At 41.3% G+C, this 27,218-nt stretch overlaps 2 protein-coding genes across 4 annotated transcripts in view; one reads left to right on the top strand and one right to left on the bottom strand.

Annotated features, from left to right (window-relative positions):
- Positions 257-15,478, bottom strand: TXNL1 (thioredoxin like 1). Its single transcript, XM_021380080.1, has 8 exons — positions 15,246-15,478; positions 13,204-13,300; positions 11,989-12,162; positions 10,037-10,159; positions 9,591-9,660; positions 8,784-8,956; positions 7,367-7,471; positions 257-510 (listed from the first exon to the last, which is right to left on the bottom strand). The coding sequence occupies exons 1-8, from the start codon at positions 15,341-15,343 to the stop codon at positions 481-483; spliced, it is 870 nt and encodes a 289-aa protein (XP_021235755.1). The 5' UTR covers positions 15,344-15,478; the 3' UTR covers positions 257-480.
- Positions 15,613-27,218, top strand: part of WDR7 (WD repeat domain 7) — a 114,270-nt gene continuing 102,664 nt past the window's right edge. Inside the window, exons 1-3 of one of the 3 annotated variants that reach the window (XM_021380077.1) lie at positions 15,613-15,764; positions 25,232-25,403; positions 26,564-26,670. In XM_021380077.1, the coding sequence (XP_021235752.1) occupies positions 25,245-25,403; positions 26,564-26,670 (266 nt within the window). In that variant the 5' untranslated portion in view covers positions 15,613-15,764; positions 25,232-25,244. Of the gene's footprint in view, positions 15,765-15,791; positions 16,358-25,231; positions 25,404-26,563; positions 26,671-27,218 lie in introns of those variants that run through there. The other 2 variants (XM_021380079.1, XM_021380076.1) reach the window with 2 other exon arrangements.

Below are 27,218 nucleotides of genomic sequence, written 5' to 3'. Positions count from 1 at the left end.
AACAGGCGGAGCCGTTCCCAGCTGAGAAATATCTGCATTCTGTGCAAACAAGGACACCGAGCTCCTTCGGTCTCACGGCGAAGCCGCTCCGGGTCGGGCTCCCGCTGGCTGTGAGGAGCCATCCCTGGCGGATGGTGTCTGCTGCCTTGCGCTCCCTGCACAAAGGAAGCTCCACGTCCTCCGCCTCGGCCACACGCCAGCCCAGCCGGGCAGCTCGAGAGGAGCAGCGGGGAGTCACAGTTACCGGAAAAACAAATTTAAACTTGGCCAAAGTCACGAATTTTATTTACAAATACACGTCATGAGGACTACAACAGAAACGCTACCGAAACTCCATCTCAAAAACAATGATTTATTGGTAATGGCATTAAATGGAACGGACCGACAGTCTCTGGCTATGGTCAAGCAGTTATCCAGGAGCTGTAGGAGAAGTGGAGATCTCAGCCGGCTGCAGTAAGGCCTTCCAGTGTCCTGCGCATCCTAGTGGCTCTCTCCTTTTTTGCCAACTACCTGATACAAGAGAAAGACAGGAGTAACAATGAGTGGTGAACCTAACCAGCGTCACTAAAGTTTGTTCTAAAATCAGCATCGAAAAATCAACAACCACAACATTTTCCAACTACACGAGTGCAGCTGAGCATGCACTGTTGCACGTGAAGAAGCTGTGAGTCCCTCTAAGGTGCTAAGAGGGCTGCAAGACAAGAAACTCTTATCTTCAGGATTAATAAAAGCAGCAAAATATCAGTCTCACTTGAAAAGAGTTAGAAGACAGGAACTGCAACACAACAGACCACATTTAGAAATGTTATACACCGAGCATTCAACCTCTAAATGCTCTGTGAAATAACGCTGCAGGGAAAGAACCGCTGGGTGCTCCAATAATGTTTGTCCCTTTCCCTTGGTGGAAACCCTATTATGTAAGCACCTGAGAACGTCTACCTTATCATGCAGCTCAAACCTGGAGAGAGATCTGGAAGTCATCTGATTTTTCAGTCATTCTTGGTGAAAACATTATTCCTTAAGAAGACTACTCCTTATTGCCAATTCTGCTAACCCCACCAGGCATCAGAGACACCTGAGAATTTCTCTTTTCAGAGAACATTACCACTGCCACCAGACTTCGGTGAGATTTGCCAGCCAACAGCAAGGGAAACACCGGCACTCTACATTCTGCCATACGAGCTTACAGTTAGCATGGCTCATTAAGGAAGAGCACTGGGTCACATTTGTTACAGAAACCGGACACAAGTCCCAGAGAGCAGGAAGTGATGCAATTTTAGTCACTTTTCTTGAAAAGATTCATACTAATTCCAGTGCTCTTCCAGATTAAGTACCCATTTTTAAGTCAAATCAAAACAAAAAGAAAGATTTAAAATTTTGGACTTAGAAATGCAGAAGACCTTTGTCAAGACACTAATTCCCAACTGATTTCCACCTAACCAAAACAGCACTTGGAGCTATGAAAAGGTTTTGTCTGAATTAGCATTAAGAGAGTTACAGAATCTACATCAATGGAATATAGGATTCCCAATTACTGCTCAAAATAAAGTTGAAAACTAAGGAGTAAAATCTCTCTTGTACTCTGATGGACTCCTATAGCCAGTATGTTGAGCATTAATTCACTGCAATTTAATGACAATATACCACACGATATTCACAAATGCAATAGTGACATACAGAACTGTAGGGGTAACAGAAACTTGACCCATAAACAAAAAATGACACCCCCATAGCCCTGAACTACAGGAGTCTCATTGCTGAAAGCATTTTTCCCCAATTCTTCCCCTTTTCTTCCAGTTCTTGGAGGGAACATTTTATTTTGTCTTTAGAGTATCCAGCTGCCTTCGGTGAGCTGAGTTATCACCATCACAAGGTAATTGATTTCTACTGATGAAAAACACTTTAAAAGACCATTTTCATCTCCAAGGAACCTTTGACCAGGAGCCTTTCACCATGCTGCAACCTCAACTTAATGCTTAGGGGCAGAAAAACTCCACTTGAGAACATCAGGAAAGAAAAAAAATAATCAGAAATCCAATCATTCGCGTTAAGACCCAATTAATCAAGTTAAAAAAATAAAAATAGTTAAGCCTGACAAGAAGCAGTACTTATTCTTCGTGTTTCCAAGCAAACTGTGTTCAGACACAGAAAAGCAAAAAAAAAAAAAAAAAAAGCCAAGAAAAAAAAAAAAAAAAAAGTTGAAAGATTAAAGATTAGCTGTTAGCAAGTGTGTAACTTCAATGAAAAATATTGCAATACCAGTCTGAAGTGGGAATTGACAACACGCCCATGTGTATTATCTGTGAAAATTAATCACGTTGATATGGGTATTTTGTCATCACAGGTAAAAGAAACATTTTCTGACCATCCCACTGTATCTTCCCAAGAAGAAAGCGTACATTTAAACTTATACCGAACGATCATCATTATTCTTTTTCTCAGGAATGGATCTATTTTCTAACATTTTAGAGGAACAGCTGCCACCTAGCGCACAGCAAGATATTGGTCACAGCCCACGTTTCCCGTACAAGAGAAGAATGTTTTGAAGCAGGCTTTTCTGAAATAGTTTTCCCAACTGTTGTCCCACAGGGGGACAGTGGAAAAAAACAACAAACTCAACAGCCCAGTGCGAACAGCTGGGCTGCAAGCATGATTACTGAACCTTCTGGAATAGAAGGGTGTGTGTTTTCAATACACAGAGGTCCAGCAAATGAACTCAGATGCTACTGCAGCATGATCAGGCCACCTCTGTACAAACACCACTCAGCTCCTCACTCTGTCTTCCCTGAGGAGTTTCCCTAGAACCAAGTGGGGAACAATAAAGAGAAATTGGCAGCCCAACTGCTTACTGCAGTCACACTGCAGTAATCTTCACTATGATTAAGAAAAAAAAAAATCAAGTTTTCTGTAGAGAATTTCACAAACTGCATTTCAAACTGCTTTACAGAATTCAAGCTGAAAAATGAGTTACAGAAAAAAAAACTGTAAAAGTGCTGGATGGTGCGCTTCTAAAAACGTCCACTTTGGGATAAAAAGCACAGAGTTTGTAAAATGGCAAGAAAGAGAAGTGTATAAGATAAGACTTGTATAGGAAAAAAAAAAAACAGATGAGTTGATGTGTCAGAAGGTAGAGGAGGCTGTTCCTGACTGCAGAAAGTGCAGACAAAGGTCTTGCATCAGTGCTGAGATTGTGGAAAGGGTGAAAGAGATGCTAGATGAGCAGAGGAAGCAAGGAAGGGGAGTAGTGCCACACCACACCAATCTTATTATTACTTTTTAATGTCTTCTGCATTTTTAGTTCTTTAGAAATGGGAAGTTACGCTGAAAAACAAACAAAGAAAGTGTTACAAGAAAAACAGCAGCAAAGTGGAGAGCAATAAGTTGTTCTGAAAAGCCTTGATTCAGGAGGGGACCAAAAAAATCCCCAACTGCCCATATCCCCAGCCTCAAAAGCGAAGTTAAATGTGCCAGACATAAACAAGAACTCTACTGGCATCAAGTTGCCACAAAGAAAGAAATTTACCTTGTTCACAGGACTTAGGACTACGCTATCAGTCAAGAGTCAAAAACCCACAGAACTTCATGAACTCGCACCTTCACTCAGCACTAGCTGCTTGACTCTCAGTAGCTTGATTAAGAAACATCTGCGGGCACTAGAAACAAATCTCAAACATAAACTCCTGTATCTTGAGCGCGGTCTGGTACAGGACTGGGATTCTCTAACTCTGCCTTAAATCAGACCTCATACAGACAAAAAGCAGAAGTAATTCAGCGTAATTAGAAAAGCCATACATTTACAGTAGGCTTTCCAAAAGTTACTTCACAATGTTATGTACGCATGGGAAGAAATTTTTTTTTTCCAGATGCAGTCTTTTGCTTCTGGGGCCCCTTTACTTAAGCAGGGCAAAGAACCTCAGCTGTCCCCCCCAACACTTCCAGTGCTTACCTCACTGCTCTGCAGGCAGTTTATACAACTTTTGTCCCTTTTAACCCCTTTCCTGCAACTCCAAAGACTTTCTTCTTCCCCAGTGGATAAAAATCAAATTGTGCAAGGAATGGGATGCACATAACGCATTACAAGTTTGAAGGCAGCTTACATATCCACCAATACCAACTACATGTGTGTAAAAACTAACTTAAGGCCAAGATCCCCGATGAAGGCCCTACTTAACTACATCTCTTTAGTACGTATAACTACTCTTCAGAGTAGATGAGTTTCAGGTTTGCACGGGGTAGTGTAAATACTGCAAACTATGCTTCATTTATACTCAACAGTTTTACAGATCAGGAAGAGGTCACGCCTACAGCCCTGCTGGTGTTCCCAGAGCAACATGAGCAAACTCAAGTTTTCCTTGACTGAAGGACATGGCAGCTCCTGTCGTGCATCTTAATAACCAATTGCTGAACAGTGAGCCACAACAACCAACCCTGCATTCACACCCTACTCCGTCTAGATATTAAAATACGTTGGCCTCATCCTCAGCAGAAGTCACTGAAACCAATGCTTTGCTCAGAGGTGGGTTTCTTTTTTTAAACTGAAATAGAACATGTACAGAACCAACTGAGCAGCAAGGAGTTGAACAATAAAAGCAAGTCTGGCCTCATGCTCACGTCTACTTTTTCATTCTAACACTTCATTTAGAAATTATTGATTTTTTCTACAAACACGTCAAAAAAATCAGGGGGAAAAGCGTTCTCCCCTCTTGTTAATTATGTTTCAATACTACTTCTACCATAACTAGAAGAGAAATATGCATTGCATGAATTGACTGAGCTAAGGCAGCGTGGCACCTGAAAGCAGTGAGGAGTGGGATGGGTCTTTTCATCCTCTAAAGGAGATGAAAAGAAAAATGAAGTTTCCCTGTTGATCTACAAGCCTAAATATAATTAATGCCCAACACTATATTAAGGTTCCACAGCTGACAGTACCTCTGCAAGTGAGGAAACAGAAGTTCATATTCCTAAGAGCACTGTAACTCTGCCAGGCTGCACATCCCATTTGCTGTGATACATATTTTGACATCCTAATGTTAAACTACACATTCCAGAAGTAAAATAGGAATATCAGGTTTAGAGTTGAGGAGTACTTGAATCAAGAGAGGATTAGCTACCTCAAAACCTAGCAGTGTGTGCCCTTCTGTGAGGTAATTCTGAGCAGCTCCTTGCCATTCTGGTACTACCAGGGCAGTGCTAACCAGTGTTAACGTTTAAGACAGATCTTGTAGGCTGGTGCTTCTCTATCCTTCCATTCCAGTGGATGTCACAAATCACATTCCTCAATAATGCAAAGACATTCACACATGAACTTCAATGAAACCAAAATTCTAACTAGTGTGGCATTTAACAGGCTATATAGCAGCTTTCAGGCCACAGCACTGCATCTAAAACCAACGGAGACTTAAAAATCCCCTCATTTACAGCAAATAGATGAGACTCACTCTATTTCTTAACACCTTCATGGGGTTGTGTGTGTACTCAGAATGATAGCCCAGGCTGGGAGGGGCCTTGAGAGATCATCACCTCCTGCCCTTTGTGGAAAAAGCATGCTAGGATGAGACCATCTAAGATGTCCCGTCCCATGGAATCCACCATGTCCCTCCAAAGCCTGTTCCAGCGATTAATTGTTCTATCAAACCATTCCTCCCATCCTGAGATGTAGCCTCTCTGAGTGGAGCTGCATCTGTTGCTGCTTGTCTTCTCCACATGGCTCCTAGTGCAGAAGGGTCTGTTTGTTTCATGACCACTCTTAAGTACTTAAAACTGAACTAGACATAGAAAGTAGTAGAAGTCTGCCTTTACTGACACTGACTGGAATAAGGTTGTTACAGCTTCACACTAAGGTAGCACGTGAGCACTGCATCCAAACTACTATTTTGTTCTTGCAATTTAAGACATCATAGGAAATGTCATGTGGCTCACCACTAGTCACAAATGCTCATGATATCCCACAAAAACTATGAATTGCTTGGCCAAAGGCACCTTGATCAAAACTACCAATTGAAAAAAAAAGATTTAAAAGAGTGCACCTGTTAGAATATAAACTTTCAGAAAGCAAAATATTTACAGAGCATACAGAGAAATGGAACTGAGACAGATCCAAATACTGAAACTATCAGCGTAAGAGCACCACTTTCTTCCTCAAAATAACAGAAGTACTGCAGATTAATCATGTGACATTAAATAGTAATGGCAGAACTCACTGCAGGGTTCTGTCCTACTATCCTAAGTACTTGCAAAAAAAGCTGTACAAAACAAAAAAATGTAAGCAGATTCAAAATGAATTATCCTCTTTCTAGTTTTGAGTAAATCAGAGGTGCTCCATTAGAAACTTTTAAAATTGGTATTCACTAAATTTAGCATATTAGAGCATCTCTTCCAGTGACTTCATACTTCAGTAAGTCAGAAAATCTTTGTCAAATTTCTATCCATTAACATCATTATTGATTTTGTTAAAATTTAAAAGTAGATGTTAGATCAAGTTTTAACATTAAAAATTCCAAGTACATAACATGGGAACTGTTAGCATTTTTTGCCTTCTGAAGTTATAAGTGGCTTGTGTAATAAATTCTGTGGTCTTTCAATGTAAGTGGTCGCATGGGCCACCCAGTTTGGAAGCAGTGGTGTTACAGCTCTATTTGCCTTTGTAAAGAGGGTAAGTTTTAAAGCAGTTTATTTTTAATAGATATTATATTTTGAAGGAAAGCTGTAAGTAGCTTTAAAAGTTTCAATACTTTCAAACCCATTTCACATTCTCAAAAAAAAAAAGAAAAAAAGAAATGAGAATGCTTTATCATTCAGCATTTGTGGGCCTAAAGTCGTGCCATAGCAAGTTATTTGATTCCTTGTTTAGTGTTAAAAAAGCATGTTTAAAGCAATATTTACCTTGTGATCAAGAATTTTTTGAATCTCAAGTTTACACAGTGTTGCCTACTGAATAAAATCCATAAAACCCTTCACCAAAGCAGCTATCAAGCCAATCACAAGGAGCTTGTCTATTTCATGTGGAGGCTTGCTATCCTGCTTCCTGAGCATCAGCAGCATACAAGTTTTGAAATCAAGGCACAGATCTCACAGCTGCTAAGAAATAACACTGTCTATAGTACACATAACTTGACAGCTCCTTGTGTTTTCAGTAGTTGATGTACACATTCTTACCTTTTTAAAAAAGACAAAAAAAACCCCAGCAGATGAACAAAAACAAAAGCAAGACCGAAGAGCTGCTAAATAAAGCTGCATGTTTTGTTTTGGATGTCAAATCTACCTTAAGTTGTGAAATTACAACAACAACTGGGCGTATTTGTTCAGTCAACTCATTTTTGGCTAGATTTAAAACATTCATAAGTGCTTTTAAGAAACAAAGACTCACTCGCTTGAAGTCATTCATATTTGTTGCTTGGACTGGAGTTCCAATAAATGTGAAGTACGTAATTCTTGTTGTCTCTTCATCGCCTTGATTAGACTGGACAAACAACTGAAAAATTCCAAAGCACAAGGGCTAAGGTAAGTAATCCGCCCCTGAATTGATGCATAAAATGTTAAGCTCTCAAGATTGTTGAACTAACCAAATAAACACTTTTTCCAGTTATAAAGGCCACATTACCCTTTGGAGAAGCAACACTCCTCTCATTTTAAATAATTATTATATAGAATGCTATTATTTTCCCAGTGGTTTGCTTAAAAACTTACACAGCTTGGAATTTCTATTTTCAAGGTGAGACCATATTCACCAATCAAACAGGATATGAAGTCACAGTTCACTGTTCATTTGAATCTTACTTGAAATAAAGTTAAATATGAATAAAGGGCTTCATTGCTAAGTGTACCTTATTACTACAGTTTGCATAATTACGTGTTTTACAGCATAAACACTAATCTATAGTTATTTTAGTGATTGCTCTACTCACATGGCTCTGCAAAAATGTCTTTTACTTCATTATCTGTACTGAACAGCCATGAGATGGACAAGTTGACTGACTTTATTTTGAATTCTTAAACACAGAATCCAGGTTTAGCTAGGAAACTTTGGAAACGTTACTGTGGGGTTCATAAGCAGAGTGCAAACAAGCAGAACTTCTATTTGATCGCCTTATCACTTGCCTACTATTTGCACACTATCCTTCCAAAAGCTAACACAGGACTTAAATAATAAATACGTAACTTGTATTTAACAGCATAGTTTTATGGGATATAAGCCTAAGTGATCAATCACCATTTTATTTGGGAGAGCGTAAGTTTGGTTGCAAAAGCAAGTCTACAGGAAGAAAGACGTGGAAGACAAAACTAAATAACCACATTATATTTAAGATAATCACCAGTAAAGCATTTGCTAAAAATGAAAATAAGCAACTATTCTAAAATGCACTCCACAAACAACCACTCAGATATTTACTAGAAGCTTTTGGTGGGTAAGACCTACTCTGCTGGGGGAGGACGGGAGTGCCCTGTCTGCGCCCTACCTGCACCACATTTCTTGCCTCCTGAACTCTCCAAATGAAGACAAAATGCCTTTCAAGAAGGTATGATAGTAAAAATACAAGTTGTATTAAGTATTATGCTAGCTCCTGAAGAGGCAAAATGAACCATATCTCACATAACAGGTGAGAGGTATGAAATGCACATTGCCCTGCTTCACCTAAAATTTCAGAAATCCTTTGAGAATGAACAAATAGTATGCCATCAGTTGTGAGCACCTAGAAATATCTGCAGAGAAATCAACAAACATCATAGTGCTTTAGAAGCTTACCACGTTTTCAGCCTGCACAGATCACAGAAAATTTACTTACAGTTACACTGTTAACATTCTGAAATTTAACATAGCGAAGCTGGATAATGCCATCTTCTTTAATATCATCTGGTGTTAGCTCCAGGGCTTGAGTTGGTTCACTTCTTTCTGCTTCTTCAAAATCCATAGAGCGAGGAAGGTTGATAAAGATTTTTATGTACTTTGGACCTTGTCCTGTGTTAAGATATGGAAGTAGGATTCAGATGCTTAAGTATGTGCTGTTTTATTTTTAAACGTTACTCAAGAAGCCCTTGCTTATCTCAGCATCTAAGTACCATTCGAAAAAGGAGAAGACTTAAGATGCTAGAAGTACAGACCTGCCATCACCACATCACCACTCCAGACACTGAAAGATATCTGAAGTTGAACTACTTGCCTAGGCCTCAGTGACAGAATTCCACGTAACAAATCCAACAAATGTCTAAAAATAATTATTTTTGTGTCATGCATGACATTCCTGTACATTGTACTTAATTTTGTAATGTAAACCAACTTAACATCAAAATTAAGCTGCTTTTTTCAGTAGCTCTCACACTGAATTTTTGAATAGGAGCTCCCCTCACAGCATGTCCGAACACCATGAATATCTCTATTTGTGTCACACCAGATTTAAGTGCACGAGGACAGAATAATGGCAATGTGAGATAATTTATGTTATTGATTTACAACAAATTTACCTTGTGTGAATCCCATAGCAACCTCAGTAAAAGAAAGTAGGGACAATAGTGTCATCTTTCAAAACTTAAACTAAACATGGGGAAAACACAGGTTTCAAGGATATGATTAGAGATAGAGATACCTCACTCACCGTTATCTGGTCCCTGAAGTTTCATAGAATAAAGCTTGACTGGTTGACTAAAAGCAACAGTAATAAGCAGCTGTGGAGGAGAGAGGAGAAAGTTGCTGTTAAATACTCTTTTCTTCATTCTCAAAACAAACATAGCACAATAATTAAGTAGATTAAAAATAAATTGATAAAAATACATTTTGAAATAAAATGTAGTGTTTACATTCTCTATATTCCATACATGTGGTAGTCTGTCACTCTAAAGTACCAGTAAATGCTACTCTGCTTGGAATTTTTCTTCACAAATACATAGAAAACTGGAAATGCTACAATGAACTTTGTATACCTGTTTTAATTCATCTACCTACTGTCTCCCACTTTTTTACATCACCACAGCAATATAAAACAAATGCATTAAAAAAATACCTGCAAACTAGTCATTGAAAATATCTTAGTATCTAGTGTACCTGCTCATCGCAGTCTGATTCCAGGTAGGTAGAATCTTTACGTAAACAATTATCAAATCCATGCTCATCACTTTCATTCAGACATTCACAGCCAGCTTTGTTGATAAATGGCATTAAGTCCATCTGAAAGGAAAAACAAGAGAATTGCTGATTGCATACATCTGCCATAAACTCACCTGACGGTAGAAGGAATAAATGAAATTCTTCACTGAACTCAAAAAAAAAAAAAAAAAAAAAAAAAAACAGAAAAACAGAACATACAGAAAATCTCAGGGATTTACATTAAACAAACCTACAGAAACTTGCTGGATGGCAACTTAAAAGACCCTTCTCACAGATATATATTTGGTCCCAAAGAATAATACACTACTCATATGAAGGTCCCACATACTAGCTTTAAAATTACTACACATTACAATTCAGTCTATATCTCCATGATATAAACTAAATTCAACCATAGGCTGCTTAGAGAATACAGCTCACTTCCTGTATCCTTCTTCCCTTAGCACTAGGAACTATGTTATTCCAAGTGAAACTACTTACTACTTTTCCCCTATTCCTTCCCATACCATATAAAGTACAATGCATACAGTGGAATATTTAACAAGTAGTGAAACTGCTAGAAATTCAAGTGGCCCATGCCCTTGAAGTTTACCTAAATGAGAAACTTCCATCTGGATTTGCAGCCTGCTCACATTTGTCTGATGGATATTGTCAGCTATGAATTTAAAATAGTTAACGTCCAAAAACTGGTGTTGGACTACATGTCATCTGGACTTCTACAGATGCTCAAAGTCAAGTTGAAGATGTTTGATTTTCTAATGTGAAGTGATGCACACACATTACTAAACTGTGACATGACTTAGTTATGTGGCAAATTATATTTCACCTAACTAGGTTTATACTGCTGGTAAAACAACAGACAATCTCATCAATCTCATCTAAGGAGTAATACTACACCAAAAATTGCTTGGAAAATACCACCTAAGACAACAGCTCTAGGAAAGTGTTTTGTCACATTAGAGTTCTCACTTACGAGTTTGTTAGTTCAGCTATCAGATAGGCTTGTAATCTGAAGCACACAATTGCCTTGAGGTAAGAAGAAAACAAGCAGGACATGGGGAAGTAATTTCCTGAGAGCAGGAAATATTTGAGTGAATTGCTTTGCTCTGTTGAGATTTTAGCCAAAAATTCAGGTATCCCTATCAAGCTTTGATTTTTCTAGAATACATGCCTAGATCATGCAGTGATAAAAAAATTCTATTCAAGAAAACAAATATTTTCAACTATTAAAGTTAAAATTAAATTTTAGTTATGTGATTTAGATGCGAAGTTTAACAACTATTTTGTCTGAGAACATATGGCCCTCCATTTTCATGGCAAATTGCTATAGAGCTGAACGATTATGAAGGTTATTTCCTTCAATGGATTTTTTTTTAATAAATGAGAAAGAGTATTAAAGAAGTGGCAAGCAAGATAGAGAAACAACAAACTCATAAACAACAAATCAGGCTACCACCACATGAATAACAAAGAGGACTTCTTAAACAACAACCAGAGCAACTTTTCGACAGCTATGTCTAACAATGTCCATTACCATGGAAGACCTTGCCCTTGAAAAATGTTTTGGGAAGACAGATCGTGAAGCTTGGGAAAGGGACAGAAGCAGAATACAGAGCTGTAGCTAAATCCTCACCAAAAAATATGAAATCCATTCTTTTAATCACTTAGGGCTATGTGCAGCGATTTCTTAACGTATTTTACAGTTCTGTAATGTACTTATTTATTAAGCATGGTTAACTTTCAAATGTTGTCCCCTAAAGCCACGGGAGCTAGTAGTTTTCCCTACAGTAGCACTATTTGACCAGAATATGTTTGGAAAGGAACAGAAATTTTTAACAGGCTCAAGTCATGAAAACGTTAAAAAAAGACTTAAGATAAATTATGCTTACATATCCTTTGGGAATATCTGTATCTTCATTATTTCCAGGATCATTCTCCAGGTGCTGCTTAATTTTTTCTTCTAAGCCTACAGCATCTGCTCCTTGATATTGGTCAATTCTCACTTTGTTTCGAAAGAACAGAAACGTCGGCGTTGCTGATATATTATTGGTAGCAGCTGTTCCCTAGAATGCATAAATTGGTTACTAGCGTTATCTAACAGACTATTACCAATATCAGGCAAAAACATTGGTTTCACATAGATGAGAACGTACATATTAATATTAATCAAGCTGCAGCAGCCCCAGCATCACAGTCTTTCTTATGTTATAAGCACTTTCAAGTCAGATGACAACTTGAATTTAAGTTCTTCAGATCATCCTAATTGTTCATATATTTAGGCATTCTTTCAACGGATTTTGTGTTACTGTTAGGTTTGTCAGTACATCATAAAAGCCCTATTACTCACATTCTCTTGAAGGTGGAAGATTGCCTCATTTACCACGTTACAAGCATTCTTTACGCCTGTGTTACTTCCCTTTCCAAAGGGATTCATCCACACCATGAAAGCTGCAATCTTCCACTGCAGAAGGTGGCTTCCATTTCATTTCTACCTGTACTTCTAATACCCTCCGGTAGTTTTTTTTTTCCAAAACTTTCCATAATTTACTGTCATTTGCAACAGTGTTGCTACTTCTATACTCACCTCTCTTCATTATCATTTGCAGTAATTCAGGAAGTTTCCTTTCAACACACCACTGTTGATTTTTGTTAACAACACCTAAGCCAATCAACAGGTCATCTGCAACACTTCTCTGTTAAAAACAGTCATATAGTACTTGAGAGGAATCATCAGTTTACTTTTCATTTTAGTCAACAATTGTAGCAGCGTTTGGAAAAACTTGCTCATCTTAATTCATTCTGGTGCTGTCTTTGTAACTGTGTTTCCTAAGTAGTACACACAGCTGGAACTGCTAAACTGCCTGCACATTGTTTTAATGAAGGATATCAAAGTGCTAGCCGCAAGAATATTTTCCTAAATGTTCGGTCACATCTCTGTGAATGTGATAATTTTGGAGAATTTCATAATACAGTTTCATGTTATTCAGCAAAAATACAAATGGACACTTATTGTACTATCTGAACAGCTCTCCTTCCAATTTTTCAGCTACTACATTGTCTAATCTTCCTCTTACAAAAGAGGGAATATGTTTTGGAATACTAACCTGGCACTGATGTACATCCACTTCCAGAAACGTTGCCTGAGGGTACTTGTTACTCAGAGCATTGAAAGCTGGAGCTATCCTTAAACAAGGGCCACACCTGTGAAAACAAAATAAAATTCAAGCTATTTTTTTAAAAACACCTGCTCCAAACTGAATCAGCATGTTGGTTTTCTTACTATATCTTTGGCACATGTCAGGTGAGAACAGCCAATAATTCGAATTGTATGATGTTAATCACTACAGAATACCACATGTCATCATTACTGTGGTTGTTATATGTATTGCAGTAAGACTCAGCCAGACTATACAATAAATCCTGATGGAATCAGAACTGGCTTTAGCATGGAGCATGCTTCCTAGTCCAAGCAATCTAAAACTGTCATAGAAAATTTTGACTATACCTGGGATATTAAAACTGTTGTTATCTTATTGCTGCTCCTTCTGCCTGTGTTTCTGATTTTGTTTATGGTTAGGAAACTATTCAAAAATACCAGAGATATATCCTGAGGCAGGACGGCTGTGGGCAGTGAGGTGTATGGGAGGATACGGCCAGGTATCAGTCATGATTGTCACCTCCAGTGGGTTGGGAGTTTACCCCTGAACAATCCCCTGCAGAATCCTAAAAAGCTGACCAAATGTTTTAAAAAGGTATGCCCTAATTCTGGCAATGCCACAGAGTTACAGCTTGCTGCGCTGGGCTAGGGCCTGGCCTGAGCCTATCAAACACTACTGAACACTATTCATCAGCTTCAAAATGAAGAAAATGCCTTTCTGGGGTTGGATCTGACCCAACCCCAGTGACAGGCCCTGCGGCTGAACCAGAGAGTCAACCAGCACCATTATCAGTTGCCCCTATTAACAAAAGTGAAAAATGGCTACCAAAGAGAGGTCATTTAATAAGGAAAGAAACTCCTACTCAGATGGAAAAAGTTGAAACTGAGCCATCACTGGTTCAACAGCTCGAAGAATGAGAGAAGGGAGACAAAGAACTCAAAAGAGACAGAAACAGTCTAAAACCTGATGTTGTGTGAGCTTCTAAACATATAAAAAGGTTTTAGCCATTGTCCAGGTGAGCACATTGTCACCTGGCTGCTCTGGTGTTGAGAAAGTGGGGCCAGTGGCCCGAACTTAGTGGGCAGTGAAGCCAAGCAGCTGTGATCTCTTTCTAGGGAAGGATGCACTGACAAAGCAGTCTGAAAAGGGGCACAGGGCCTGCCCTATGGCAGTGACTCTTGTCAGCCACGAAGGAAAGCTATCCCTGCAAGGATGAATTGGTATGTTACCCAGGCAAATAGGCCACCTTGAAGAGAAGTATGTAGAACCTGAGGGAATTAGCTGTGCTGGAGCTAATGTATACTTAATGATATATGATAACTTGAATTATAATACCAATACTTAAGATATAGATAGCATCACTTCGCTGCCTCATCAACAATATTACAGTAAGAATCACCCAGACTAAAGAAGTGAGTAAGCAAAGGGTTGTGTGGTGCTCAGCAGCTGGCAGGTTAAACGGTAACAGTACACATTGAGTAAATGCTTTGAAACTGAGTACAAGGAATCCTCTGCCACCTGTGGAAAACAGCTACAGTAAAATCTCTACATAGGATGTGACATAGTGACAATACGTGGGAACCCTTAGCAGGGATCACAGAAGTGTTACTATTTACTGTAACAATATCAGCATAACCTTGGCAGAGAACACACCGCATGTTGACGGCCACGAAGCATGAAGATACAGCTGTCTCAACAAAGGAATACTCTTACAACTTGTTGTGCAAGAAAGCAACGAAGAAGCAAACCACAAAGAACCGCAGGAGGTTCCCGCAGCAGCACACTAACATCTCTCCTACCTCAAGCAGAAGGCTCTGCTGATGCCAGCCTGCTGACAGATATTCAGCCTCCCTCTTCCCACCCTCAGCATGAGAAAGGACAGCCCGGCCACCACCCCCCACCAGCACGGCCCCGGCCCCAGCCCCGGCCCCGGCCCCGGCCCCGCACCGACCCGGCGCTCCGGGCCCGCGCGCCACGGCTCCACTCACCCCCGCATGGTGAACTTCACCACAGCCAGGCGGGAGCCGGCCGCGCTCAGCTCGGGCTGGAACTCGGTGTCGTTAGCGATCAGCTTCACGCCCACCATCCTCACCGGACGGGGGGAGGCAAAAGGTGCCACAGCGGCGGCGCCGGCCTCTATCTGCAGCGTCACGGCAGGAAAGGACGGCCGGCATGCACCGCGCGGCGAGTCGCGCTCAACGCATGCGCACTCTGCCACATCTCGCCCTACAGCGCTTCCGGCCGCGCGGCGCCTCGCCTTCTTAACTCGGGAGTGGGCGGGAAGCGAGAGCGGCCATCTTTATAAGGGGCACGCCTGAGGTAAGGCGGCCATCTTTATAAGGGGCATGTGTGAGGGGAGGCGGCCATCTTTATAAGGGGCACACCTGAGCTGGAGGCCGGTCCGCGGCGGCCCCGAGGAGGACGAGGCGGCTGCTGCTGCTGCCTTTGCCGTGCAGCTTAGCGCCTGCGGGACGTCGGCGGTGTTGATATGATATAACACGATTAAGGTACGTTTGCTATCTCAGCTTTTGTTTCTTGACTCCGATCCTACCGCTGGCGCTCTCCTGTTAGGAGAGGTCCGTCCCATTGATGTGCACAGTGATGAGACAAAACCGCCTCGCTAATGGTTGAAGTGGCGAACTGTAACGGTTCTGTCGTAGCGTCTTAAAACAGCTGAATATTTCCTGTAACTCAGCCGCCTCGAGCCTTTTATCACCGCGAGCTTAAGCCAATCTGAATGCGGCAGCCGGAAAAAATGTTTATGTTGCGGTGTAACACTCCGAAGGAGACGGGGGAGGGAACAAACGGGAATTAGTGAAGGGTATGAAGTAGACTTCAAGGTTTTGCAGAAGCTTCAGGCTGAGCACAACACTCTCCCTGCCCTCCGCCAGCCCTCATCCCGCGTGGCGCTGTCACCCTCCGCTGTGCGCCCGCCCCGCCGCCCGTCTCCATGGCGACGCTGCTGCCTCTGCCTGCCGTCAGTCGCGGCGGCCGGGGGGGGCGGTTTTGCGACACTGGGCGCCGTGGCAGCCGGCCTCGTCAGCTGCTCGAGGGAGCGCGGCGGCCGGGGGGCTCCTCTGCAGAGCCGCGGCGGGGACAGGTGAGCGCTCGCGGGCCGGCGGCCTCCTCCCGGCTGCGGGGCGCTGTCCCCCAGCCCCGTGGGCCGCCATGTTGTACGAGGGTGGCAGCGCGTCCCGCCGGCCCCCGCGGATCGTTCTCGTGGTGGACGCGGTGTGGGCAGGGCCCCGCCGCAGCGTGGCGGTGTCGGGGGCGGCGGGGGCGGGGGGGTCGAGGAGCGGCTGCACCCTCAGTGTCACATTCTCGGCGCGTCATGGCTTCCTGGGGCCGTTTCCCTTTTCTGTGCCGGCCCCGATGCCGCTGGTCAATAGGGGTATGGGTTGGAGTTCGCTTTGCACCTCCTGTGGGTAACTGTGCTGAATGTGGTCGTGACAGCTTGAACCTGGAAAAACCTGTGTGGGTTCCGTGTGTCATCAAGTGAAGTGCCAGGGCAGCCTGCTTCAGAGGCGTCTCCCAGCTCTACTGCAGGATCTGGATGGAGCCGTAGAGCCACTAAGGTTGAAAAAGCCTTCTGACACCACCACCTCCACCCAGCAGTCCCATCCCTGCAGACCATGTCCACCTGTGCAGCGTTATCATTTCCTCTTTCTGGTTTTGCATTCATCTGCGTACCCATGAGGGGGTTTTCTGTGGGATAGCTCACATTACCTTCCTACTGTTGAATGCTTTTAGATGAGTGTTCTGCAGTCCTGTGCTTGGCTGTGGAAAGCAGTATCCTGTTATTGGAATGCCACCGTTGTTGGCACCTCATAAAGATTAGGAAGGAGTTTGTGTCTGAACTAATTGGATTTTTAATCTCTGTTTTGGAAGTCAAGTTTGTTTTTGTATCGTTGCATTTATTTTTTATTTTGATGGTGTTTGGAAGGTTTGGGGCCATGTTTACAATACTTTCATTTGCATTACAGTAACACATCGTGGCCAAATCAAGTGCTGTGTAAACAAATGGTAAGAGGAGAGCTTTGTCATAGGGCTTGAAGTACAGCAGTGCTGTGTGATGTCCACTGCTGGTGAATGAGTGAGAGGGAATAGAGAATGAATGAGGGATGGAGGTTCTGCCTGCACAGGGCTATGGGAGTGCTCAGCAGATTACAGGGGGATGAAGGAAGTCCAGGTGTCTGTACCTTTTTAATCCTTGATCAACGTAATAGCTTGGAGCAAGCAGAGGTTAGTTCCTTCCTGCAGATATGCTTAATTCTGTTGTAATGAGTGGGTTTACTGAGGTCAGTGTGAATATTCAGGGCAGTAAAATGAAGTGTGCTGCGTTTACTTTGAGCAGTCCGTGCATCTCTTGGCTGCATAGGGATGTATTGGTTCTCCTTGATAGCTACTTACTTTTTTTTTTGTCTTGAGATCGGTATGGTTATTTACCAAGACAAATGCACTTGGCAGCTCAGCTTTCTTCTGTCCTGTTTTGCATGCATGTTTGTGCATGTCCACATACATGGGGATGGCAGATTTGCCTGGCTTTTTGCTAGGCTGGTTGCCTGACATTGCTATCACCATGACAAATTTTATTCCATGCAGCACTGATTGCATTCTTCACCTGTTTACTCACAACACTCTCTTAGAGAAAAACGACGTTTTTACTTTCTTAATAAAAACTTTTAGCACGGTGTTGCAATAATATTTTTTGCATTTGCAAAGCAGAAAGTTGAGCATGGATAAAGTTTAAAGGTACAGTTATCGCTCTCTAAGTTTTGTGTACAGTGCTTATCTCATGCAAGCTGAAATGACCAGAGAATGATAGAATGGCCTGGGTTGAAAAGGACCTCAAAGATCATCGAGTCTCAACCCCCCTGCTGAGTGCAGGGTCGCCAACCACTAGACCAGGCTGCCCAGAGCCACGTCCAGCCTGGCCTTGAATGCCTGCAGGGATGGGGCATCCACAGCCTCCTTGGGCAACCTGTTCCAGTGCATGACCACCCTCTGTGAAAAACTTCCTCCTAAATGAAGTGCCAGGGCAGCCTGCTTCAGATGCATCTCCTAGCTCTACTGCAGGATCTGGATTGAGCCGTAGAGTCCTTTCCTTCCATGATAATGTTGGATGTGTTGAAGTTAAATAACTGAGCACGTAGATTTTTCAGTGTTTTCTATCATGTAGATATGGCCTAAAATTTCTTCTAGTGGAGAAAACCTACAAAAATACCCACTCAAACCCCAAGCAGAAAAACATGGATTTATTTGCTGAAGTATTGGCATTATGGAAATGTTCTCCGACTTTTCAGACAGCATGGATTTACAGAGAGGAGATTGCCTCCCACGCTGAGACCAATGGATGAGGAGGAGCATCATTTGGCACAGCTCCCATAGCATCCTCATGGAACAAGCTGTTGATGTGTGTTCAGGATAAGTGCATTGAGAACTGACGGAGCACACAGGCTCAGAGGGTTGTGGTGGGCAGCATGACATTCTGCTACAAGACAAGTCATAGTGGTGCACCCTAGGGGCTGGTACTGAGCCCTCTGGTGTTTAATATCATCAGCGGTGACACAGGTGATGGACAGAACAAGTCTGCAGGTGGTACAAAATGGGGAGGGAGATTCACAGAGCTGTGCTGCCTAAGCCTGGAGAGATGAGCCAAGAGGAGCCTTGAATTCAGCAGAGGGAAGTGCCGGGTCCTGCACCTGCAGAGCAATTTGTCTGAACATAAGGAATGTTTCTTGCTGAGGGTAGTTGAGTGCTTGGGTAGGTTGTGCATATGGAGGAGAGGACGCAGTCCTGGGCAGCTGTAGCTGGCCCAGGTTCTTGTTCAGGTTCAGCGTGATCTCCTGCAGTGCCTTCTGCCCCACCTGCTGTATGGTTTTGTTGGATTAGTGACAGGCTAAGAAAGCAGAGATACTTGGCATCTGATCCCTTTATGATGAGTTGAAATGAATTTCAGAAGCCTCTAACAGTTCCTAGTGGACCTTTAGAAACAAGCTGAATGTTATTAACAGAGCGAACATTACCGACCATTTGTGTTTAGTAACAGAATTGCTTATGCACCATCTACAGAAAGGAAGGTGTGAAAATCTAAATGTGTGGGTTCTGACAGTTTAACATTTGTAAGACTCTGGATACAGTAGTTCATTTTCTTCTCCCTGCTATGTTAATCCTTTTTTCCCCAGCTCCAAATATTACATGGAAAAGGCCATTAGTAATAAAATTATAACCATCAGATTTGATATAATACATTGGGTAGTTCAAATGGAAGCCATGATGGAACAGAAAGGAGCCTCTACCATGGATATGTGATTACCTGCATTTGAGTGGTTTTAGGAGGGGTATTACAATGCTTAACTCATGACTTCTGGAGTGAAAGATTCTGTATGCGTGAAAAATACTAGGCATAAAAATTGCTGTTCATGTGAAAATATGCGATCCTTTTAGAAGGCTTCTCCTGATGTCAAGGATGGCAGCCATCTCTGTGCTTACTGGTGACAAATCTGAGTAATAACATAACTTAAATTCTCCTGAAAATATGGAAAAAAATTGCATTAATGTGTGGTAAGCATCGATAAGGAAAGGAATGGCTTATTCTTGACATTTCTGAATTGCTTTGTTTGAGCATAAGTTACACTGATTTAGAAGCAGATGCTCATTTGGCAGGCTTCAGTGGTTCATTTTGGAGCTGTTGTAGACTGAGAGCATACATGATAAAGAAATAGTCATTTCATAGACTTTTTTTTTTGACAGATTCTTTTAGCACCCACATGTGTCCTAAGATGCACTGGAGACAGAGTGGTACCAGCTGGGGAGAACTGGTTTTGTTGTCCCAACACAAGGCAGAGGTAAAAGGCCCTTACCAGCTGCTGGGCTTCCTACCAGAAATCAGTTTGGTTTGGTGCTTTTTTGGCCCTAGAAACCGTTATCACAGGTGCTGTCTTAGGGTAAAGGACTTAACTCTTGTTTCTTGAGGAGGTCCAGCAATGTCTCTGGGCTGCATCTTATGGCTGAAAGTTGTGGGAAAGCTTGAGGCACCTGCAAGTAAAGTGATCTTGCAGAAAGTTCGCATACAGGTGGAGGAAGGTTTGTGGCTTATATTTTTGAAAACACTGGAGTTAGCTTTCAAGCATAAATTGTGGCAGAAGGTAATTTATAGGAGAAGAGTTTTAAATTCTGCTGTGGTTTGTATGCAGAAAGTTCTTATTTAGGTGATATTCTCATTTGCTGCCTGTTAGGGTTACTTGCATGATGGATGAGGCAGAGGACCCCAGAAATCCTGTAAACTACGTGACTTCATCTTTAATTGGTTGTAGAAACCATTATTATAAAGGTCTGTGATCATGTGTCTGACCTTCATTTTCACTCCCATAGTCCTCATGTCTGGGCACTTCCCCAATTTTATTGAGCAATGCACTACTGTTAACTGCTAAAACCTTTTCTGCATCTGCTTTGCCTCTTCATAAACAGATTTGCAGAATGAAAGCAGCATTTTGTTTTCTGCTTGCAATTCTGTTCCATAGGTTAGCTGTGAACAATTTACCAGTGTTCTAGATGTGAAAAAGTACTTGTTAGTGTTGATAGGACTATGGTTTGGTGAAGGTGTTAAGTGAATTTTTGATTCCGTATTTAAGCAGTATGTTGTACTTAAGAAATAAGTTTAATAGCTTTGCTCAAATAGGGTTTTTCCCAGATGATGAAATTTGCCTGTATACCAGCCTTAGTGCTGCTGAGCGAGTCACTGACCATTCTACCAAGTTAGCACATTGTTTTCCATTTTTTGTCATTACTCGTGCTAGGGCATCATAGTAGTGATATTCTTTCACATCCTTTTATTAAATACAGATTAATTATTTATCTTTTTGGGGTTGTTTTTTTTTTTGGGGGGGGGGGGGAGGGAGGTGATCTGGAAATCTAAAGCGTCATTTTCACTTTACAAACAGAGAACACAACTGAAGGCATTGAAGAAAAGGGGTGTGCAGCTCCAAAGGCACGAGATGAAATAACTTCTGAAGTCAGTGTAGGAGTGAGCATCCTGGGATCCACCTTACAGCTCTCTCCGCAGGAAGAAGCAAATAAAAAATTTCAGATCTGGGGAGGATAAGGGGAAATTAGAGAACTTCCCTTTGGTCAGGTCTTTTCAGTAAGGTCTGTCTTTTGTGACTTTGAGAGGGGTGATTTGGAAGTGAAGCAAAGTAGTATCTGCAGATGGCTTTCTATACACACATAGTAACACAAAGTCATTCTTTTTTTTTTTTTTTTTGTGCGTTTGGAGAAGGGCACCCATGGCTCTACCATTTGTGGAAGTGGTATGGAAAGCCTTAGCCATCTCTGTGATGACAGAGGACTTTTAAGGAGGAAGAACTCAGTTTGATGTCTCAAGTTCGTTTTCCAGTTAAAATTTCCAGTTCCTATTTCTGCAAAAATTCTAGAGAGGTACAGATAACTAGAACACAGGGTTTCATTTGCAGTGGTTCAGTGCATGCTTTTTGACCATTTGTCAATAGGTACTGTGTTTATTTGCTACTGGAGTTTGTCATCATTGATGTAAAAAAAAAATTATATATTGATTGTTTCCAGACATTAAGTGAGTTTTGGTTTTTGCTGGGAATGTATTTGATGCTCAGTGGCAGTAGAGAATTGTTGTTCTTTGTAGACTGAATTCCACGCCGGTTGAAATGAGTTTGTGGTACTTCCTGAAAATGAAGTTTTTAATGAAGGCTTTGCGATGCCATAATAAAAAACTGGAAGGCAAGAGGTAGCTTTTCTTTCTGCTCTGTCTCTTCCAGGGGTCGGTATTAGATATTCTAAGAACTGTTTCTTGTATGAAAGTTTTGAAATGTGAATATTTGTAAGCCTTTACAAGTGATTCTGTTGTTAAAGTTTGCAGTGCTTTCTCACTTTGGTCTGTGTGGAAGGTACAAGATATATTAGGTTACTTTTATGTGGTAATACTTGTGACTGTTGTAATATCCTTGTGAAAATTCAGTATTTTAAGTATGTATTTATAATGCTGTTGATTTTATTTATTTTTTTTAATAAATACTTAGGTAAAGCATCCAGCTTACTGCAGAATTTGAAGAAACAATTGTATGCACTGGTAGGGGAGCTCCTTTATTATCCCAACATGCAGTTGTTTGCATCACTGAGACAATCACAGAGATGACTTACGGAAATATTCTGATGCATTCCCTGAACTATGAGCAATAGGAAATTAAAAGAGTTGGAAGAGACTTTATGTTACTTATCAGCATTTTTATTCCTAGATTTTCCAGCTCTAAAATTATTGATGGATTGTCTTATTATCAATTGAAAGTTAGTTTGTAGGCTAAACTGAAGGTCAGATATCACTTACTGATGTTAAAAACAAAACAAAACATGACAACAACAATGCAACAAAAGCACCTTGGTGGAAGTGTGTCCACAGAAGTTGCATTAGGGATACTGCAGCACAGCATGGCTCCTGGCCATGAAGAGCTGCTGTACAGACAGGAGGCTACGGGACTGACTTTGGTAGTTCTGCATTTCCAGCCCACAGCTGCTGAGCCCCAGTAGTTGGCTGAAACTTCGTGCAGAATGTTGTACCTCTATTGTGATTTAAAAGTCTCAGCTCACCTTTCCCAGTGTGTCATCTGTATTATTTCATTACAAAATGTGATAAAAGTTAATTTTGTTTTTCTGTGATTGCATTTTTGTAATGCATCTGGACAAACTTTATTTTAGGATCTCATTAATTTTTTTAAAATCATTTTGCTGTAAATCGAGTACTTTTAGGCCAGAGGTTTTGTAATTGCTCAGCTGAGAGATATGCCACCTTTAGTAAGGTTGCTGCATCCTTTATGCCTTCCAAAAAATATTTTACAGTTCCCTGTTCTGATCATCCAGACAGGGAACAATTGATCCAGCATTGCGTAACAGCACTGCATTTACAGCCATGTGTTACAGACACTAATCTCAGGGTAGTGTGTCAGAACAGAGTGTGTGCCTGATTGTTGGTCTGCATTCATATTCGTTTATTAAGGAACACTGCTCAGTTTTTAATAGCTGTGGTCTCATCTGGTGCAAGAAAAGACTGGGCGTACAGTGACACTTTGTAGTGAATGCTATTGCTGTTCTCATCATTTGAATTTAAAGAAAAACCATCCTGTGTCCCATACTTCTCAGAAGTGTGAGGCTTGGTGCATCCGGCTTGCCTGGTGGCCTCTGTTCCAAAACTCTGGCTTGTTTTTGGTTGTCACTGCAGTCTGTAACACCAAGCTGTGTTTTTCAGCTGTTTGCTGCTTCCCTTCCCCCCTTTTCCATTACTGTGTTCCATTCCTCCTGCTACAGGGACTGTTTGCACTAGAAATGGAGGCAGTGTTTGTCCGAATTACTCTAAAACTATGTGCTTGAAGAGATTTCAGTGTAATGTTTATACAGATGAGAGATAGCATTAATTTGTTTTGAACTCCCTATAGCATGGCAGAAAAAAAGCTTTTGAAACAGAAGGTAAGTAAGTGCTTTCAAAAAGAAGTATAGGGGTTGCCATTGGGAATGCCCACGTTCAAGGGGCTTCTGCTTATTTTTCCCTTTGTAATCATTCAGAATTGCTTTCTCCATATTCTAAACTGCTGTAGGATTTGTACATCTGCGAGCAAACACCAGTGTTACCATGCCAGTGGGAAGAAAGCATATGTATCAATTTAAAGACAAGAGAACGAGTGTTTAAGGTATTTCTTCAGTGAATTCTATTGCCTGATTTACACTCCTCTAAATGAGAAATTCTGCTGTGATTTGAACTGTGCAAAGTTCTGAACTGAAACCTCTGCAAGGAAACACCAGGAGCATTTCCTTCATTCATTCAGCACGCTGGTTTCCCCATTCATTTCTCAGTAACTTCCGGTAGCTCAAACTTCTTCTGCAGGGTAGTTGAGCAACTGCTACAGCACTGTATGAATCCTGAGTAAGAGACAAAGAAGAAAATGTTGGTCATATCTGACATATTTGTTCTGCTTGCTGGCAATCTGCTCTGTTTTTCAGTTGATTCTAAGTAAGCACTGCGAAGTGGAAGAGTTTTTATGTCTGAACATTGAGGTGTTTGGTAAACTCAGGGTATTGCTAACAAAAACAGGGTTGGTTTAGTGTTCAAATCTCCTGCTGATCTCAGAACTGGTTTTTATTGGCCTTGCTGTTGCTCAGGGTTCTCTGTTGCAGCTTCCCCCAGCTCACACTTCCCCTTCCTGCTCCCTACGCAGAGACTGGAGTGCAGCTCTGGGTATCTGTGGGGACTAAAAGGAGTGGGGGGGCAGCTGCCACGAAACTACCAGCAATGAACTGTCTGGGTCCAGGAAATCATCAGCATCTGTACAGGAAAAAATAAAATGCAATTTTAATTTCATAACAGCTGCAGCAGGGGATAACAGAAATAAATCAGTTCCTACTCTTTCAGTCTCAGACTTTCAGTCAGTTCTTGTTTGGATCCAGCTCCTGAGGGCTGGCAATGGTGGAGGAATGAGAAGTACCTTGCCCTTGCTGTATTTCCTTTCTCCAGCTTTCGTTTGTTCTGAATGTTGATAATTCTAGGAGTGACTCTTGTCGCACAACTGTGTCTCTTGATGTTGCACGTTCCAGTTCCTTTTCCCTCATTGCCTGCCCCTCTTAAGCTTTTCTTGCAGATTTCCCTCCATGGAAGGCTGTAAAAGTACCTTTAGTCACCAGTGCTGTAAGATGAGGACTTGAGACACCAGAGACCAGAAGGTTCAGAACTGTGTAGATACGTTAGTCGGTCCATTTGTGAGCATGAACACATTCCTTAGTGAGAGAAGAAATGATTGAGTATTGCTTTTTAATTGAGGGGTGGCATATTGTAGTGACTTTCTTTTGGATAAAATGTTCATAGAGTTGCTTCAGACTCATCTTTCACTTTCCTGTGAGATAGGAGGCTGAAGAACTGGCATGTCCACTGAGACCTAATACGTATTTCTGAAATTTACAGGTGTGAAAGCAGGATGGCCGGGAACAGCCTTGTGTTGCCCATTGTCCTGTGGGGCCAGAGGGCTCCCACCCACTGCATATCAACTCTACTGCTCATGGATGACGCATCAATGATCGTCACTGGCTGCCATGATGGCCAGATATGTCTCTGGGACATTGCTCCAGATTTAGAGGTAAGCTGCTGCATGTATAACTTTAGATTGTGTTCAAGGTGTTTATCCTTGTTGCCAAAGTGATTTTATTGTTTAGTGTTGCAGCATCCACTCTGGTAGTTCTGTACTCATCCATTTGTCCTCTCTTTGTCACTTCATCTGTTGGGACTTGGATGTCACACTATTTACTTCCAGTAGCAAGTATTTCACAATAGAAAGAGAAGTTTGTGCTCTTGAATTCTGTTACTGCTCTTGCAGTAGCTTATTTTAAATAATTATTTCCTCTTTTCTGAAGAGGACTAAGCTGTTTTCAAGTGGAGCTACTTTGTAAAAACCAGAGATCAGAGGACTGTATCTAGAGAAGTTTTTAAGGTTATTATTATATTAATCTGCTGATTTCCATGAAAGCTGAATGAGGAAAAAAGTCTAGCAGCAGAGATAAAAATTGATTAATTATTATAAATATAACTACTGTATTACACATTAGTGGCTGCCCTGGAGTTGAAATCTCCAAGTATCTACTGTGAATTTAATCTTGTAATTTGCCTTGGTTCAAGGAGCCTTAATATCCTGGAACAGAGTAGAAAAGTAATCCTTTCTTGTAAAATGCAGCATGGTTCAGGAAAAAGTTGTACTGAATACCTAAAATTCTCAATATCTGAGTTATCCCCATAAATTGTTTCTTTAGTGTGTTTAAAAAATAAAGAAGGACGGGGCAGGAATTGGTAGAAAAATGACGACTGCCTTCTAGAAAGGACAAATAAAAGTGTTGTTTTTTTTTTAAATCAATGAATGCAGCATACATAAATGTATAAATAAGTGTATAGGGTTGTGAAGTATACTTGATTGGGGGAAACTTGCTGCCAGTATAACAATTCTTTTTTGAGTTGGGTCAAATTCAATCTACGATTTAAAATTACTGTTAACGTGAGTTTTATGCAAAGTAAATTTTTACACATATTTATATTACGTTATTGAGTAGAAACGTTGTTTTCTGTGTAATATAGCTCGTCTTGTGGAAACACTTTCAAGACTATATGTCCACAACGGTGCTAATAAAATGTGTATGTATACATGTCACCACATATTTATATAATATATAACACAGAAATCTGAAATATGCATATTCTAGTTAAGTAACTGTGTTATTATTCTCTCACATTTTATTTCCCTGATTCTAGATTAACCCCAGAGCTCTGCTGTTTGGTCACACAGCCTCAATCACTTGTTTATCAAAGGCCTCTGCTTCCAGTGAGAAACAGTACATAGTGAGCGCGTCAGAGAGTGGGTGAGTTCTCTGAGCATTTATTAATATGCAGATCTGTTAAATAATGGAAGTTGCGAGTAGAGGAGAGATCAGGTTGCTTGCACCTATGTATTCTCATTCCAGTGTCCTCATCCACGGTGCTTTTTACTTAGTCTGCTGTCTACAGCTATTCCAAATGATGGAACCTCTCCACTGGAAGTACTGAGTGTGGTCATAGTTTGGGATTCATGGCATGGTTGAATGCTCAGGGATGGGGAAGAGAGCCCGAGCATAATGGTGTTTTTGGAGATAAAGGGAGCCCTGCTGAGACAGCTCCCTGCTTTCCCTCAGAGCTGCTCAAGGCCAGATAGCTACCTATCAGAGCTGGCCCTGAGCCCGGGCAGCTGAACCCCGAGTGGAGAGGGTGTGGTGCAGTCACTGTGCCTTTGTATTCACTTTTCTGTCCTGACCAACTGTGGGACACTACATCCTAGATGTCAGCAAGCAGGCCATAGTTTTGTTATTCTGACACAGTGACTGCGGAAGGCCAGAGGTTTTTTTTTTTTTTCTTTTTTTCTCAATAATATGAG

The sequence above is a fragment of the Numida meleagris genome, chromosome Z (genome assembly GCF_002078875.1).
Source record: "Numida meleagris isolate 19003 breed g44 Domestic line chromosome Z, NumMel1.0, whole genome shotgun sequence".
In the NCBI taxonomy this organism is placed as follows: Eukaryota; Metazoa; Chordata; class Aves; order Galliformes; family Numididae; genus Numida; species Numida meleagris.
The sequence above is the reverse complement of the archived record's forward strand: the minus strand, read 5'-3'. Positions and strand labels throughout refer to the sequence as shown.